Genomic DNA, 15,906 nt, shown 5'->3' on the forward strand with positions numbered 1-15,906 from the left:
AATCGAGGAATTATTAAGAGTGAGATGAGACACCTCTAGAAAGATTCCTAGGAGTCTCTAACAATGTCAAGAAAGCCTAAGGGCCACAGGAGGAGGATAGCTTTGTGTCTTAGAGGGTCAGGGACACAAATGCAAAGAAAGATGTGGTCAACCATGATAAATGCTATGGATTTAGAATGAAGATTAAAAAAGATTTTTAGAATCTATAACTTCAAGGCTACCAAAGGCCTGAGGTGTGCCTGGAGGGCTTGAAGAATATAGGGTGAGAGGTGGGGGAAATAGGAGCACAGCAGAAGAGAAATTATGCGCAGCAAGATCTCTGAAGAGAAGAACGAGAGACCCGCCCCACAGATGCTGGGGAACAATGTACGGGGAGCGAAGAGGGCGGAGACGCCAGCCAACTTATGCAACTCAAAACAAATAAGGTGTCACAGTTGATGGGATTCTCCTCTGATCTATTTCTTTTCGCAGAACTCCAGGTAGTGTGCTATGGATGAAGAAGGAGTGGGTAGAATAAAAGGTTTACGTATTAAGGTTCATATGGCTAACACACTCGATATGGAAAGTAATGGGCAAATTGCTTGGTGGAATTGAGATTGGAGATCACACATTTTCAGCGAATATATTTTCATATATTCATCAGCTTCCTTGAGTGGCTTGAATTGAAAACTTGCACAAAACTGACATTTTGCAAGGGGAATTTGAAGGAAAGACATGGACCAAGCTTGTTAAAGGCTGTCAAAGGGGTTTGTAATTCAGGGCTTCAAAGATGGGGTAATTCTGGGTTAGTGACACAATTCAGGATTTGACCCCAAGAGGCTGGTTGACGGAGGAAATGACCACTGCTTGCATTTAGTAGATCGAGTGTGTGCTTGACTAAGTCATTGAATGAGTTCATTTCTTCGACACTGTAAATATGTTAATTCCTGCCGCACTGATTTGCTGAAATTACCAGAGTATTTATAGATGAAAGAAAATATTTTTATATACTACTTAGGTTTTCAGAAAGGAAGCATAAAAAGCTCATCTTCTTGCAATGAAAAAAGGCTAATAAATTCCTTTATGTTACCCACGACTTGCTCTTCAATCTAAAAATCATAAAGAAATATAACGAATGGGTATCTACAGAGTTGTACAAATACTTATCCTCTTATGAAGATCACGGCTCTGCTTCATTCCTTTGAGCAGCCAGGGGCAGTTGTAACTGTGATTGTACTTACAGGCTCATCTAACTGGTGGTGTGTGTTTGTGTCTATGATGTTCTCCCTCATGTTCTGTGTATCCTATTCTTCTGGCTTTCAGGAAGCATAACACTTTCAATAACAGATGGCTTGGCCAATTAAAAAGTGACACTCCTGGTAGCTTCCTCTGTAGCAAATTCAGAATTTATTTGCTTAAAAAGAAAATGAAGATAATTCCAGATGAAAGTAAAGCGAGACTGGAAACGCAGACAAGTTAACTTTAAAAAAATAAAAGTGACAGCAACAGTTGGCTGTGTCCTCCTTCACCAGACTAGAGATTGACTTAACTGTGTTTCCTGACAGCCTGTGGGGGTTACATCTACATTCACGATGATGACTCTACTGGATATGTGACATCCCCCAACTACCCTAACAGTTACCCACCGCATGCTGATTGTGTCTGGATCATCTCTGCTCCTCCGGGAAAGAGCATAAGGGTACAGTTTGAAGATCAATTCGATATTGCAGAAACACCCAAGTAGGTCATTTCCGTTTTGTTTTTTCTCCTACCCAAAGTTACTATTTTTTAATCTTTCCTGTCTCCAAACAATTTATTTCTTCTTTTCTTAGCAGTCCCCACTGCATAGGGAATCTAGGGACAAAGGGATACGCATTCAGTCTGAAAACTCTGCCCGATGGCCACCCTTTCATCAGCTGAGTGGATTATGGACACAGTTACTGTCCCTCATGACCCTTGGCACCTCCTCTAAGAGACACCAAGGGTGGTGTCTGAGATTTATGTTATCTGTTCTTCCTTCCACAGGAAAAATATACTGCCTCTGCTAGATGAGTATTTATTTGCCCAACCTCATATACAATGGCATAGATGATAAAATACCTGTTTAACAAAGGGCAATTTATGGGATGTGGGACCAGGGGTCACCAGTGTCAGAAACAGCACGAAGTAATTTCCCAGTCTCGATTTAATACACATCCTGAAAGGGTTACAGCGCAGAGAGTATTTCTTACAATGCTGGGGACAAAAGAAAATTCTAATCTGTAAAAAAAAATGAAATTTAAAAATCTCATATGATTTTCCATTTCATTTAACAGAAGGGTGTGTACATCTGCATGAACGCGCATGTGATACAATACCTAGATACATGAACTTTGTATTTATTTCTGGGCATGAGTTGTAACAATGTTCTTCCCCTCACTGCACATTAATTGGCTGGGCTGGCTTTCGCGGGAAACATTAGGTGAAAACTCATCCTCTTTATGGACACAGACAGTTGCAGCTGAGACTCTCCATTAGCGCTGGTCCCAGAGCTGCCAAGAAAGTGTTCTTTTCTTTCTCCTGTGAAATGTATCAAATGATCATGGGAAACAAAGTACTGGCTTTGTTGAACTCCATGGGGATTAATTTGAAAATGGCTTTTATGTTTGTAAAACTAATACAGAATATGGAAGGCCAGTGAACTCTCTCCTGTGTAGTACCTGCAAAACTTGTCTTGCTGGTTGCTGATGGAAGACTGTGTTAGTGTTAGAAAAGATGGAGCATTTTAAAGTGACATGAAGCCTAAACTGGACCTGCCACTGTACTTTATGAAACACAAAGGGCGACTTAATAGTACCGTTGTAGAAGTTGGGGAAATCTTCATTATCAAAATAAATCAAAGCAATTGACTTTATAAATTAACTGAGTTGTTTTGGGTTTTTTTTCCTCCTCATTTAGCTGCAGTTCCAGTTACCTTGAGTTGCGGAATGGAGGCAGTTCAAGTTCGTCAGTACTTTCCAAATCTTGTGGGATGTCTTTACCTAGAAGCCAGGTGTCCTCAAGAGAGCTTATGTATCTGAGATTCCGATCCGACAGTTCAACTCACGCAGGATTCAAGGCCAAGTACTCTATGGGTAACAAGATTTTCAGATATTAAACATGAAAGTTGTAGTACAATGAATATTAAAATTTTAAAAATACGTCTTTTAAAAATAAGTCTATCTGCCTAATTTTGTTGTGTTTTTAAGTTTTATTTGACCTGCCTTATATTAAGAATCATTTGGGGCCAGGGATTTAGCTCAGTGGTGCCGCTGCCTGCCTTGTAAAGCACAAGGTTCTGAGTTCGATCCCCAGTACCAAAAAAAAAGAATAATTTTAATGATAGAAATAAGCAAAAATTGTAACTGTTTAAAGTCATAGTCATTTACCCATTATCTATTTTAATTTCTTCTTTCCCTTTCATTTTAAAACAATATTTTAGTAAGCTTAAATATTTAATATTTTTCCTAACATTGTTAAAAATGTCTAGCTAAACAAATTCTTGTTTCTTCCTCTTAACGTGGAATATGTATACTACTTTAAATGATAAAACTAACTGTATTACAGTTTTATTTATAGAGTGACTTTGAACTCATCAATAATACAGTTGAGCTTTTCTTCCCTCTGAGTCTTCAATGCCAAATTAGTCACCATATAAAAAGCAAATATATTACTTCAGTGTTTTGATTTTCTTTAAAAATGAACAATAACTTCAAGTATTGAAAATTCCCTCTAATGTGGTTACAGTGGCATTTGACTTAGTATCGTGTGGGTCTGGACTCGATCTAAACAAATATTTAATTGAGCAAAATGTCAGAAAGCCTGGCTATAATAATATTTACCCTGTACCATTGGTCATTTTATATCCTGAGTCAGTTGTATATAATTCAATATAGTTATCACATCCAGCTAATGAGAAATAATTGGATGATATTTTTTCCAGACCCTGAGAAACCTGTTACTGTAGTACAATGTTGATTTGATAGTTAAACTATAAAGGGCAGGCATCACTGATCAGCTTCCAGCTCAGGCCGGACAGTCTTTAGAGTCATCAGCCCAGGACACTAAGCAGCCCGTAGCAATCTTCAGTTCGTTCTTGGAACGAAATACATTTGCAACCAGTAACGCTCCTATGGAGCCCCAGGAGAATTAATGTGCCATTGCAGAATGACTATCCATAGTGACCTTCCCTTGCCCCTTACTGACTGGACTTGTATTAGCTCTCTTTTCATCAACAGTATATTTCAGATAATAAGGAAAGTTCTTGACGAACATGTTCAGAATTATTAAAACTTCAGTTCGTAGTCTCATGTTTTCAAATATTCTGGCTTCGTCCGGAAACAAAAGTCTGTGATAGAACACGGCACTCTTTGTTTTCCGCAGCCCGGTGTGGAGGAACAGTAACGGGACCAAGTGGCGTCATCGAGAGCATTGGCTACCCCGTGCTTCCATATCCAAATAATTTATTTTGTCAGTGGAAGCTCCAGGGCCTCCCAGGTCACTACCTCATCATCCGTTTTGAAGACTTTAACCTTCAGAATTCCTCGGGCTGCGAAAAAGACTTTGTGGAGATCTGGGAAAACCTTATCCCTGGTCAGTGAAAAGCATCCACTTTCTGTCGGGGTATTTTATGTTCACGTGTACTTACTCTGCATCTGAAATTTCTTTATCTCCAAGAAAATGCAAAATTTTCTACTGTCTGTTGTCTGCTGTCTGTTGAGAGACTCAGAGCCACCAGTTCTGGGCAGCGCCATCAGTTCTCTTCCCAGGATGCTGTGGCGTTGCAAGGGAGGCCCACGACCCCGGATGTCATTCTGAAGCTCTTCCAGGAGGTCACAGAAGGGCCTCTTCCTGCTGTTGAGATCCTACGGTGCCCCATGCAGTTAGTGGGTGTGGACCCTGTTTAATAGGGAGAGGAAGGGATGGTGCAGGTCCTCCAGTAATTAATAGGAGATCCTCGCTGTCACTGTCCACTTGGCTGTTCCCTTATCCAATTAGGCAGGGCTTCCTGGAGTGCTGAGGCACTCTCCTGATTGGTTGAATTTTTAAAAACACATCTTCATATCCTTGAACGTGTTGACTTTTATTCATGAGATTTTGCTTCTCTTCACGAGGTTACTATTTCTTCACGGGCAGGGTGTTGTCTTTTATTTCTTTGTGAGTGTTGCACACCTCAAGTAGAGAAACAATTACATGAATGTATTCTTCTATCCTCACAGAGCGTCTTTTGGGGAGATACTGTGGAAATGCCATTCCTCAAAGCATAGAGACCTCTGGCGATGTTGCCTCTGTCAGGTTTGTCACGGATGGCTCACTTATTGCCTCGGGCTTCCAGCTGCGGTTTGAATCCAGCCTGAGAGGTGAGTCTATTTGGTTCATTCAGAAAACCCCATTACTGATCATCTACAACACTCTGCTGGGTATTGAGGCTACAACAGTTTGAAAAACCAAATGCAATCCTGCCTTCTTGGCCCTTATGGTTGGCAGAGAGGTGGACATTGATCACCAGTCACCAGTGAATGAAAAATTCCCATTGTGATAAGTGCTGCACAAGAAAGAGTTGTAATGGAGATGGGAATTATACTGTGATGTCCAATTTAAGAAAACGGGCCCGTTGGTCCTAGGGTTACTCAGAATACATATTCCTAAATTCCCTGACAAACACAGATGAAAGAAAGATCTTGTCTAGAAAACCTGAATAATGGGTTTAGCCTTCTTACATTTACTATTTGTAATAGTGTCATGTATCTTGGGCCACAGTGATAATTAAAAGGCTGACTAGTGGATTATCGTCCATGAAAGCAAAGATTCAATATGAATAGAGATAAGAAAATATCAGTGGTCTACAAGTGTTCACAAACATATGGTGATAAATAAGGGAAATAATTGTATCAAGGGGGAGAATTAAATATTAATTTCCTTATAAAAGGAATTATTTTATTGACTGGACTTTTTCCTGTTCTTCCCCCGCTCCCTTTCAGAGTGTGGCGGAGATCTGCAAGGCCCCACTGGAACATTTACTTCTCCCAACTACCCGAACCCAAACCCTCACAGCCGGGTGTGCGAGTGGAGAATCACCGTGCAGGAAGGCAGGCAGATCACCCTGACGTTCGGCAGCCTGAGGCTGGAAGCTCATCCATCCTGCAGCAATGAGCATGTGATCGTAAGTGTTCTGGACAGGCAGGGATATTACACTCCATCACTGAGGGAGCTTATTGACCCATAAATCATCGTCAGAAAACTAGGTCAGAACAGTGCCATCCGTGCAGCTATATTGCAGACAAAATTCTAAATGTTATTGATAGAACAGAGTCACCATAAGCTGCCAGCGTAATTACAAAACCTGCTTGACTGTAAACTGTCACTGCGTACGTCAGGATCACAGGTAGGATAAATGCTTTTGCGTGAGGGGTCGTCGCATGTGGCAAAAGTAAGCACAGAGAAAAGCGAAGCATAAGGCAGCACATAGCTAAAGGAGACCAGAGGCCCGGCATAAGCCGCCATGAAGACTCTTAAGCAGATGAGGGGCTTCCAGCAGAGGCCATGAGGGGCTTCAGGCGGGCGGCCAGGGCTGCCTGCCCTTGGTGTGGCCAATGTCCGATGGTGAGCGGCATGCACCCAGCGCCCTTTGCTTCCCTCAGCAAGGGAAGCAAGAGAGACCCATGAGTGTGAATGACAAGTGTGAGTATTTTGTTAACCTCTGCACACAGGCAAAGGCGTAAGTGTACATAGGTGTGTGTGTGTGTGCTGTGTGTGTACAGAGACAGAGATTAAAGGCACGTTTCTCCCCCCAGCCTGCCCCCTTGTGGGATCTGTGTCATCTCAGTTAGTAACAATTCCAGCCTCCAGCCGCTCTCTTTTGGAGTCGTCTCTGTCATTCTCCATACTGCATCTATAATACAAGTTCCGCTGGCTGTGTCTTTTAAAAATATCCAGAATCTAACAACTTCTCCTTCATATCCACTGCTACCATCATCTCCTCCTGCTTGGATTATTTTACTGATTTCCGGCTGCTCTCTGGGCTTCCACTGTTGCTTCCATAGTGAGATTAGCTCATCGCAATGGCTTCAACCCAAATCAGGTCATGTTGAGGCTGGGGCTTAGCACAAGGGTAGAGCGCTTGCTTAGCATAAGCAAGGATGTGGGCTCGACTCCCAGCACCATACACACACACAAAGAAAAACTTAATTCTATCATTTTGTTTTCATTAAAAATTCTCCAGTGTCCTCTTATCTCACTCATTCACAGAACACTTCGAAAGCCTTAGAATATCCCACCCAGTCCAACAGCATCTGCAGTCCCTCCCTCTTCAACCCATCTGTCTTTTTCTTGTCTTCTCTCTCTCTCTTTTTCTCTCATTGAACCCAAGGCCCTCTTACTGAACTACCCCGAAACATACACACCTGTTTTTAGACAGAATCTTGCTAAGTTGCTAAATTGCCCACGTGAGACTCAAATTCTGTGATCCTCCTACCTCAGCCTCCCAGAATGCTGGGACCTCAGGTGTATGCTACCGCACTGAGATCCTGATTTATTTCACCCCACCCCACCCCTGCTAGGATCCAGCACCCCGATCTGTGTTCCTTGAATATTGTGAGATGCTCTCACACCAGGCCTTCACACTTATTTTTTTTCCCCGATGGCTGCCTGCTTCATGCCTTCACTTTATTCAGGTCTCTGCTCCAGGGATTTTGACCCATGAGGCCTTCTCAAAGTTCGCTATAATAAACCCACCCCACCTGGCCTATCTCTTAACACATTTCATTTTCCCAGCACGTCACCCCAGCTCCCACACCTTGTATTTATTTTTTTATTCATCTACAGCTCATTCCCACCACTAGAATATAAACTCCGTGAGGGTAAGCATTTATTTTATTCACAACCCATCTCTAATGCCTGTACATTATGATTTGTAGCACTATGTATTTCCTGGCTCTATAACACTGTGCATTTCCTTTTCTTGGTTAATTTCTTTTCAGTGAAGCAAATTCACCTACAACTCCCAAGGGCAATGAGCATGGGTGATAGGTTTTTTGAGAACCCGTACACCTGAAACTATCCTATTTGGCCACCATTACTGCATGTACATTTTCAGCTATTAGATATATGCATACATGAGAACATCTTAAGTATAATTTTGAAGTTTTATATCCCTTCTTTTGGAGTCATTTTCCTTCAAAGTCCTATCTCCTATTAACATCTGTTGTTAGACATTTCTCTGGATTCTGATGATTGTTGACTGTTCATTCATGTTTAAGCATAAAGTATGAAAACATTGATTGAGAGTGCTGCATTCATTCCTGCAGCTGTTAACTTGGCTCATAGAAAGTACCAGTGGGGAGACTTGGCTCTTTAGTTAGGGGCACCTATGGATGTCATATCTTCAGGTCTTTTCTCTTGGAGAGATTAAGATTATAACAAAGAATCATTTGCAGAAGTTATTTCTTTCTGAGTCTTTAGTATGATGTCTGCTTTCCTTTTCTTTGAAATACTTGTATATGTTCCGTGTTTGTTTTTTTCCTCTGCTCTCTGCTCCAGATAAGGGTGTGTGGATTGCCTTTTACTCGCCTTCTATTTGCTTGAAAACTTACCCCAAAGGAGGAAAGGAGAAAAAGGAAGGGAGGGGAGTGGAGGGGAGGGGAGAGGAGGGCAAACAAGGAAACAAACCCTGTTAAAGATCTGCAGATGGAGCGGGTCTGCTTGCGTAATACCTTTCCCAGCTGGACTGAATATAAAATTCCTCCAAACCCTCTATTCACACAGAGAAAACAGAAAGCTACAACCCCTGGTGTGTAGTACCATGAGACACGGTGTCAGATTTTGTTCTTGCTCATAGCAAAATTTATAACCTGTCCTGAATCTCACCCATCTGCTTCTACTTAGTTGTCTTCTGGGAGTTGTAGTTTCTGAGCACAAAAGGGATTAGAGGACCAGAATGGAAATAACACTCTGGTTGCTTCCCAAGGCAGCCATCCATGTGATCAATGGCCAACTGTACAGGTTTTAGTCACTGTGATTCTACACCAGAGGCAGCGCAGTCAGGGATGAAGGCCACTGGTCATGGTGTGCAACAGGTCTCACTAGCCTCAAGCTGGTTAGAATCCTTCACTCTGAGTGCGTATTGCCCATCCTGTTTTCAGTAGGACTGAAATGTTTGACATCTTTCTGTTTCTTTATATTTTGTTTTGTGGTTTGAAATCAGGGTTTGAAGCCTAGTTCAAATATTCCTAGTTCTTTGAACATCTGCAAATTGCAAATCTCTCAGTGTTCTGGGGCCTCGATCTGGAAGAAAGAGAATTAGTACAAGCCTGGGGGTTGCTGTGCTGATGAGCAGGACAGTCTGAGTGGGCGATTAGCAGACGATGGCCTGGTGTCTGCTCGATCAGTGATAGAAAATTTTTGTCTGGCCTTGAAATTTTAAAGCAGAAGCCCCCAAAGAGCTAAACTTAATAATCAATTATAGTAAATAAAAAAGCTTACCTCTTTTGCAGTACAGTGCTTCTTCCTTCTGCAGAGCTTTTAGTGCCATAATCTGAGTCATTATTTCTAATTCTGAGCCATTCAAATCCTTTCTAAAAACAGAAATATCAACCACTCAATCAATGAGTCATTATTTAGTTATTTCTTCTGGATCCTTTTTGAACTCTGAAAAGCAGGCAGCCCATACCTACATTCGCTTAGTTTTATACAGCAGCCCCCCCAAAAAATGCTCTGCCATTTGTCACAGCTATGTGAGTAACTAGAGTTATTGCTTGGCATTGTGGAGTCAATAATATTCTGATCCATTTTTTTAAAAAGTCAAATGAGTAAGAAAATTGAATCGTTTGAATCCATAACTAAGAAAGAATCATTATATTTCTATTGAGATTGATTTTAAAGTTACTTTTTGAGGTATTTTAAAATATTTGAGACATTTCATACTTTAAACCACCAGAGACTAACACTTATGCCCTTCCCCCCAAATATCAAGGGTCATAATGCATTAGTATGAAAAACTGTCCCTCAGTGACTCTGTGAACTATGGTATAAGCACCACACACACTGACTTCACATTTGGTCATGGTTTCCACTTGCAAGGTGTAGAGTGGTCTTTCACCTGTCTCCGCATGGTAGGAGGGCATAGCTACAGTATTCTCATTTTAATAAAATGACCCTACCTTAGGGTAATGCCGTCTTTCCATGTGGGTAACGAACTAGCTTGTGAAACTGAGATGGAAGTCTGCGTTGTTAATTTTAGTCCAGGGCTCCCTCAGGTGAAAGCCAGTTTGGGCTGGGAATATCATCTTCTAGGGAATATTCTGTAAGACAAACTGCATTTCTAAAAGTTGAACTACTTTTCCAACAGATATTCAATGGTATTAGAAGTAACTCACCTCAGCTTGAGAGGCTGTGTAGTAATGTAAATGTAAGCAGTGCGATAAAGTCTTCAGGAAACACAATGAAAGTCGTGTTTTTCACGGATGGATCCCGGCCGTATGGAGGCTTCAGTGCTTCCTACACATCCAGTGAAGATGCAGGTAATGTAGGATGCTGTGAACGCACCTCCTTTTAATCAGCTGTACTCCAGATGCCCACAGGCACCACTAATAGCAGAAGAGCCATTTATTTGCGCCTTCTAGTGATCACTAAAATTATTCTTAGACTCCTCCAGGTAAAGCAAACACACATAAGCAAATAGAAAATCCAACCCTGACAAAGAGTTTTGATGTTAGAAAACTACTGTTGTAAATTATAACCTTTTAAAAATGCTATTAAATGACCATTTGGGGGCCGGAGATTTAGCTCAGTGACACCACGCCTGCCTTGCAAGTGCAAGGTCCTGAGTACCGAAAAAAAAAGAGCATTTAGCACAATTTCATTGCCGTTAGGATTTGAGCCAGAGCCATGGTCCTTGGTCACTTCTTTTGTGTTGACGATACCATCAACCTTTTAGAAGTTAACTTTGTCCCAAAGACACATTTTACTGTGTCTTAGTCACCCACCCATGTACACATTGGCAGTGAAAATGAATGGAGGGGTTTGCATTGATGTAGAATATTCGAAAGGACACAAGCTGTGGCCTCTGCTTATAAATATTCTGACTTTTAGATTGATGCTATTATGTAAAGGCTTTAAAATTTAGAAGGCATGGAACTGAATTTTTTAAAAAGCTCTTCAAGTTTTTTCACTGGTTTAAGAGGCATTCATTACCATATAAAATTACAAATTCATCGGCGCCCCATATTATACTTTGATCCAATTAATTTGTTGAATTGAGTAGAGAATTGCTAATCAGAAGCCATTGGGACTTACCACCAATATATATAGGTGCTCTTCTAAATTAAATATTAATGAACATTAAGCACAAATTTAAAGACCCTGATATCAGTCAAATTTCAGCCATCTGGTCTAAACAACCAGAGAAATAAATACACTTTATTTTTGCCTGCTTTTCCTTCATCAACCCACAGAAATTTCTTCCATAGTCTACATGCCTTTTATCAACAACCCTGACACTATCTAGAAAAACAAATCAATATAGTGATAGTGCTGTTGTTATTTTAATTTCTGGTCTTGGATAATTGATATCTTCTGTTACAGAATTAATTTTACTATTAATTTCTCTGTTGTCTTTTGTTTTCTTAGTGTGTGGTGGGTTTCTTACAAATGCCCATGAAGGAAACTTTACTTCTCCTGGTTATGATGGAGTCAATAATTACTCAAGAAACCTAAACTGTGAATGGACTCTCAGCAATCCAAATCGGGGAAATTCATCGATTTATATTAATTTTATGGCTTTTTCCCTTGAAAGTCATCAAGATTGTCAATCTGATGTCCTTGAGTTTCGAGCAGGTGAGTTCAGTCAAAGAACACATTCTCTCATTTATTTATAGTGTTCTTCTTAGGCCTGGTGTGATGGTTAATTTTGATTGTCAACTTAATTAGCTTGAGTGACACCTTGGGGATTATTGGTAAAGCAAACTTTTGAATGCTTCTTGGTGTGTCATGGAGGTGTGACCTTGGAGACTATCCAGTTTCTGGCCCATTCTCTCTGGCTGTCTTTCTACTCACAGTTTCCTAGCCCCATGAAGTGAGCATCTTCACTGCACTGTGCCCTGCTATCATGATATCTCTGCCTTGGAGCCAGCCTTTCACAGACTGAAACCTCTAAGACTGTGAGCCAATATCAATAGCTCTTCCTTTAAATTGGAGTTGTCAAGTGTTTTTTCCTAGCAACTGAAATCTGACTAATACAAATAATTGGTACTAGAGGAGTGGGGTCATTGCTGTGACTATACTTGGCCAAGATTAGAAAATCTTTTGGTGCTGCCTTGCAGGAAGAGTTTGGAAAAGTTTCAAGAAGCAATCTAGAGAAAGCCACGGGTGCTGTAAGCAAAGATTGTTGGATGATCCCAGTCAGAGAAGACCAGAATGCTGATACAAACAGGGAGAGTAAAGGCCAGGTTCATGAGGCTTCAGTTGGGAATGGGGGCTGTGATAGGAATTGGACCAGCGGCCATTTGTGTGACATTTGGCAAATGATTTGTCTACGTTTTGTCTGTGGCCTACAGCATTGTATGAAGCTATTTAAAGGCCGAAGACTCATTGATCTGGCAGAGGAATTTTCAGAGCAGTCCTATGTCCAGGCTGTGGCATGGAAATTGCTGACTGCTTTTAGCCAGATCTGTAGTGTGAATAAGGAACAAGAAGCAGAGCAGAAAGATTTGAAAAACTTGGAGTTTGGCCAGCAAAGAAACATATAATTTTGCAGCCAAAGGAGGGTGGGTTGCTGAAGAGATGAGCACCAATAAAAATGAACTAAGTACCGTGAATGGAGAGGAGAAAGCTGTCTTGATAGGATCTCAGGAACCAGAAACACACAGGCTCAAGAGTACAAAAGTATAAATCTTTCATTTGTGAAGAGAGTCCCTGGGCCTCTGTTTAAAGGACCTCCTTGGGAATTGGTTCCCTAGGACTTATTTCACCCTGCTTACCCATCCAGCCACCATAGCCTTTGTCTGTGGGGGTCAAAATAAAGCCCTCCTCCTTTAAGTTGCACGTGTCAGGGATTTTGTCCAGGCAACCAAATCTGGCTAATACACTTGGAGCCCACGAAGGAGTCAATGATCACTATGTAGGTAGATAAGACTCAAAAGAACTGCTGACCACAAAGCCTTAATTCCATTTGTGCCCAGATGAGGAAAAACATGCACTATGAGTGCCAGGGAAGTTTGTATTTACGACTAGACCTCAGTGTTTCCTAATAAATACATATATAAATAAGTAGAAGAGGAAAATGATACTGTAGAAAAGCTGTGCTTTCAGAGATTTTCTGAATTCTACTTTGTCCAAAAATTGAGAGAAAAAGAAACTGAAAGCAAGAAAAGTTAGTTATTTGGCAAAGATGTTCTTGGACAATTATAGAAATCAGTGGTAGGAGAATGTGATACATTCTACATCATAGACCAAGGATTTCAACAGGAGAATCATCCTGACTCTCTCAGGTTGATGAGTCTAGGAAGTTCTAGGAGGGAAATGAGATCTGTGGTTTAGGAACGTACTCTATGAAAGTCTGATGAACCTCCACCTCTTCTACCTGGTCCAAAACTACTGGCTTATAGAATCAAGCAAAACACCTATTATAAAGTTTCACTCAGTCAAATGCCATGATCTCTTTATTCCTTCCAGTTTTGAAACAGTTAAAATACTGTATTTTGTGGATTTATAAGTCAGTGATGTTCATCTGACAGAATAAACAGCAGATAGATGTGAGCTCTCTAGGTGCTCTATAAATGTTAATCAAATTTCTATGAAAAGTAATCTTCATAACACATATTCAGCTCAAATCTGACAGTTCTTGGCCTGAGAGCTGAATATTTTCTTCATTTTCATTGATTGAATACAGTGAGGAAATCCTTAAAGGTTTAAGTGATTACCACCTTTCTCCTGAGGATGTATTTCATCACCATTGGTATTACATATTTTACTTCCTAAATAAGGCATACCAAAAGCATTTTTTTAATTCATCATATCTCTGTTTAACTATGCTAAAGTAATTATGAAAACACAAACTGGAATGAATTAACACCTTTAGTAGAGACATGTCTATAACAAAACATCCTAAGTTTTTTGTTTGCTTTGGTTTTTGGTTTACTCCATTTGAGGAATTCTTTCTTTTGCAGTTAACAATGACAGACGTTGTGACTTTATGCAATGCTTATTATTTTTTCTTATTGAATTCATAAAATGTATTTTTCAAAGGCTGTGTAAGGGGCCAGGGATTTAGCTAAGTGGTACCACCTCCTTCCTTGCAAGCAGAAGGTCCCAAGTTTGATACCCAATACCAGAAAAAACCCAAAAAACCCAAACTATGTAAGTAATGGTGTTTGGTGTGTTATTTTGTCAGGTGATTCTGAAGGGCCCCTAATAGGGAGATATTGTGGCCCTACAAAACCAGCAGTGCCACTGGTAATACCTTACCCTCAGGTGTGGGTACACTTTGTCACGAATGAACGTGAAGAACACACAGGATTCCATGCAGAATATTTCTTCACAGGTAAGACTATGATTAAGATCTTGTTCTCTGGCAATAAAATCATAGTTAAAGTTGTTATAATCTTTTCAATAAAGATATCACAGATATTTTGTGAGATTTGTTTTAAGGTAGTAATTAGTTTTTGGGGTAATGTCAATGAGATTTTTCCAAATTACATTTCAATAATTTATTGTCAATAGCTAGGAATTTTATAATTTTTATATATCTACCTTTATTCTAGAGGTCTCGTTATACTCTTACTAGTTTTAATACTTTTACCTTTAATCCTTTTATGGTTTTTCAATGTAAGTAGTCCGGTCTCCTGCAAATGAAAGTTCTTTTTCTTTTCTGCCCTTAAATAAATACTTCATTTTCTTCCCTTGCCTTATTTCACTGGTTAGGGCTGCAATATTAAACAGAAAATATAATGACCTTAATGTGAATGTCTATGACATTTTATTGTTAAATATGTCCGTTGCTCTTAGATTTTAAACCCCCCTTTTCAGATTAAAGAAAGTCCTTTTAATTCTTAATGACACATTTTTTAAAAATAGGGATATATGTAAGATTTTATCAAATATTTTTATTAATCTGTTGGGATGATCTTATTTGTCTTCTTTTCATATTTTAGAAATGTTTTCCTCTTAGTAAACCATTCTTGTGTTGCCAGGATAAGCTGCACTTGGTCGTGACATGTTTTACTCTTATTACTGTGTATTATTTGCTAATATTTCATGTTGGTTTTACATCTGTGACATTTAGAGTTTATGCCTGAAAATCCATCCCCAAATGTGTAGCACTGCTCCTTGCTGATTCCTTTGGTTATTGAAGATTTTTCCAGTTGCTTTCCACTAATAAGGCAGTCCTTTTAGATTCTCAACTTTATGTAAAAGGCTCAGTTCCCCCACTTCCTTTTCTGCAATCCAAAGTCCCATCTTCTCTTCCTGCCTGGTCACCAGAACCTCAGGCTCCAGCCCCAAGGCACACATCTTGGTTCTTTATTTTTCCAGACTGCCACACTTTCTGTTTGAGATTACCTCTCCAAATTTCAGCACTTACCACAGATAGGTTTTGGAGAGCGCTCCTCTTTTTCCATTGAGTTTAACTATGAATCAAAATATGTTTTGCTCATAGTTTTATCCCACATTTCTTTGTGTTATAATCAAATGTCTGGTTGACTCGCTCAACCATCTTTCCAGTTTAGTTTTGTCATATTGAAAGAAAAGAGATGTGGAATACCACTCAGCCATAAAGAATGAGAAATTAGAGTCATTCATAGGAAAATGGATACATTTTGAGGATATGCTCCTAAGTGAAATAAATATGTCACACGTGTAAATACTGAATAGTTTCTCTGGTATGAAACGCTATAATTGTACATAAGATCCTAATGG

General features: G+C 40.0%; 1 protein-coding gene across 1 annotated transcript in view; it reads left to right on the forward strand.

Annotated features, from left to right (window-relative positions):
* The window catches only part of Cubn (cubilin), a 263,953-nt gene that overhangs the window by 186,955 nt on the left and 61,092 nt on the right, over positions 1–15,906 (forward strand). The window contains exons 44-51 of the mRNA XM_010607108.3: positions 1,545–1,719; positions 2,917–3,092; positions 4,381–4,590; positions 5,217–5,357; positions 5,979–6,160; positions 10,343–10,514; positions 11,623–11,829; positions 14,384–14,533. Coding sequence (XP_010605410.1) covers positions 1,545–1,719; positions 2,917–3,092; positions 4,381–4,590; positions 5,217–5,357; positions 5,979–6,160; positions 10,343–10,514; positions 11,623–11,829; positions 14,384–14,533 — 1,413 coding nt within the window. The remainder of the gene's footprint in view (positions 1–1,544; positions 1,720–2,916; positions 3,093–4,380; positions 4,591–5,216; positions 5,358–5,978; positions 6,161–10,342; positions 10,515–11,622; positions 11,830–14,383; positions 14,534–15,906) is intronic.

This window comes from Fukomys damarensis, unplaced genomic scaffold, assembly GCF_012274545.1.
Source record: "Fukomys damarensis isolate Sample0158 unplaced genomic scaffold, DMR_v1.0_HiC HiC_scaffold_37, whole genome shotgun sequence".
Classification (NCBI taxonomy): Eukaryota; Metazoa; Chordata; class Mammalia; order Rodentia; family Bathyergidae; genus Fukomys; species Fukomys damarensis.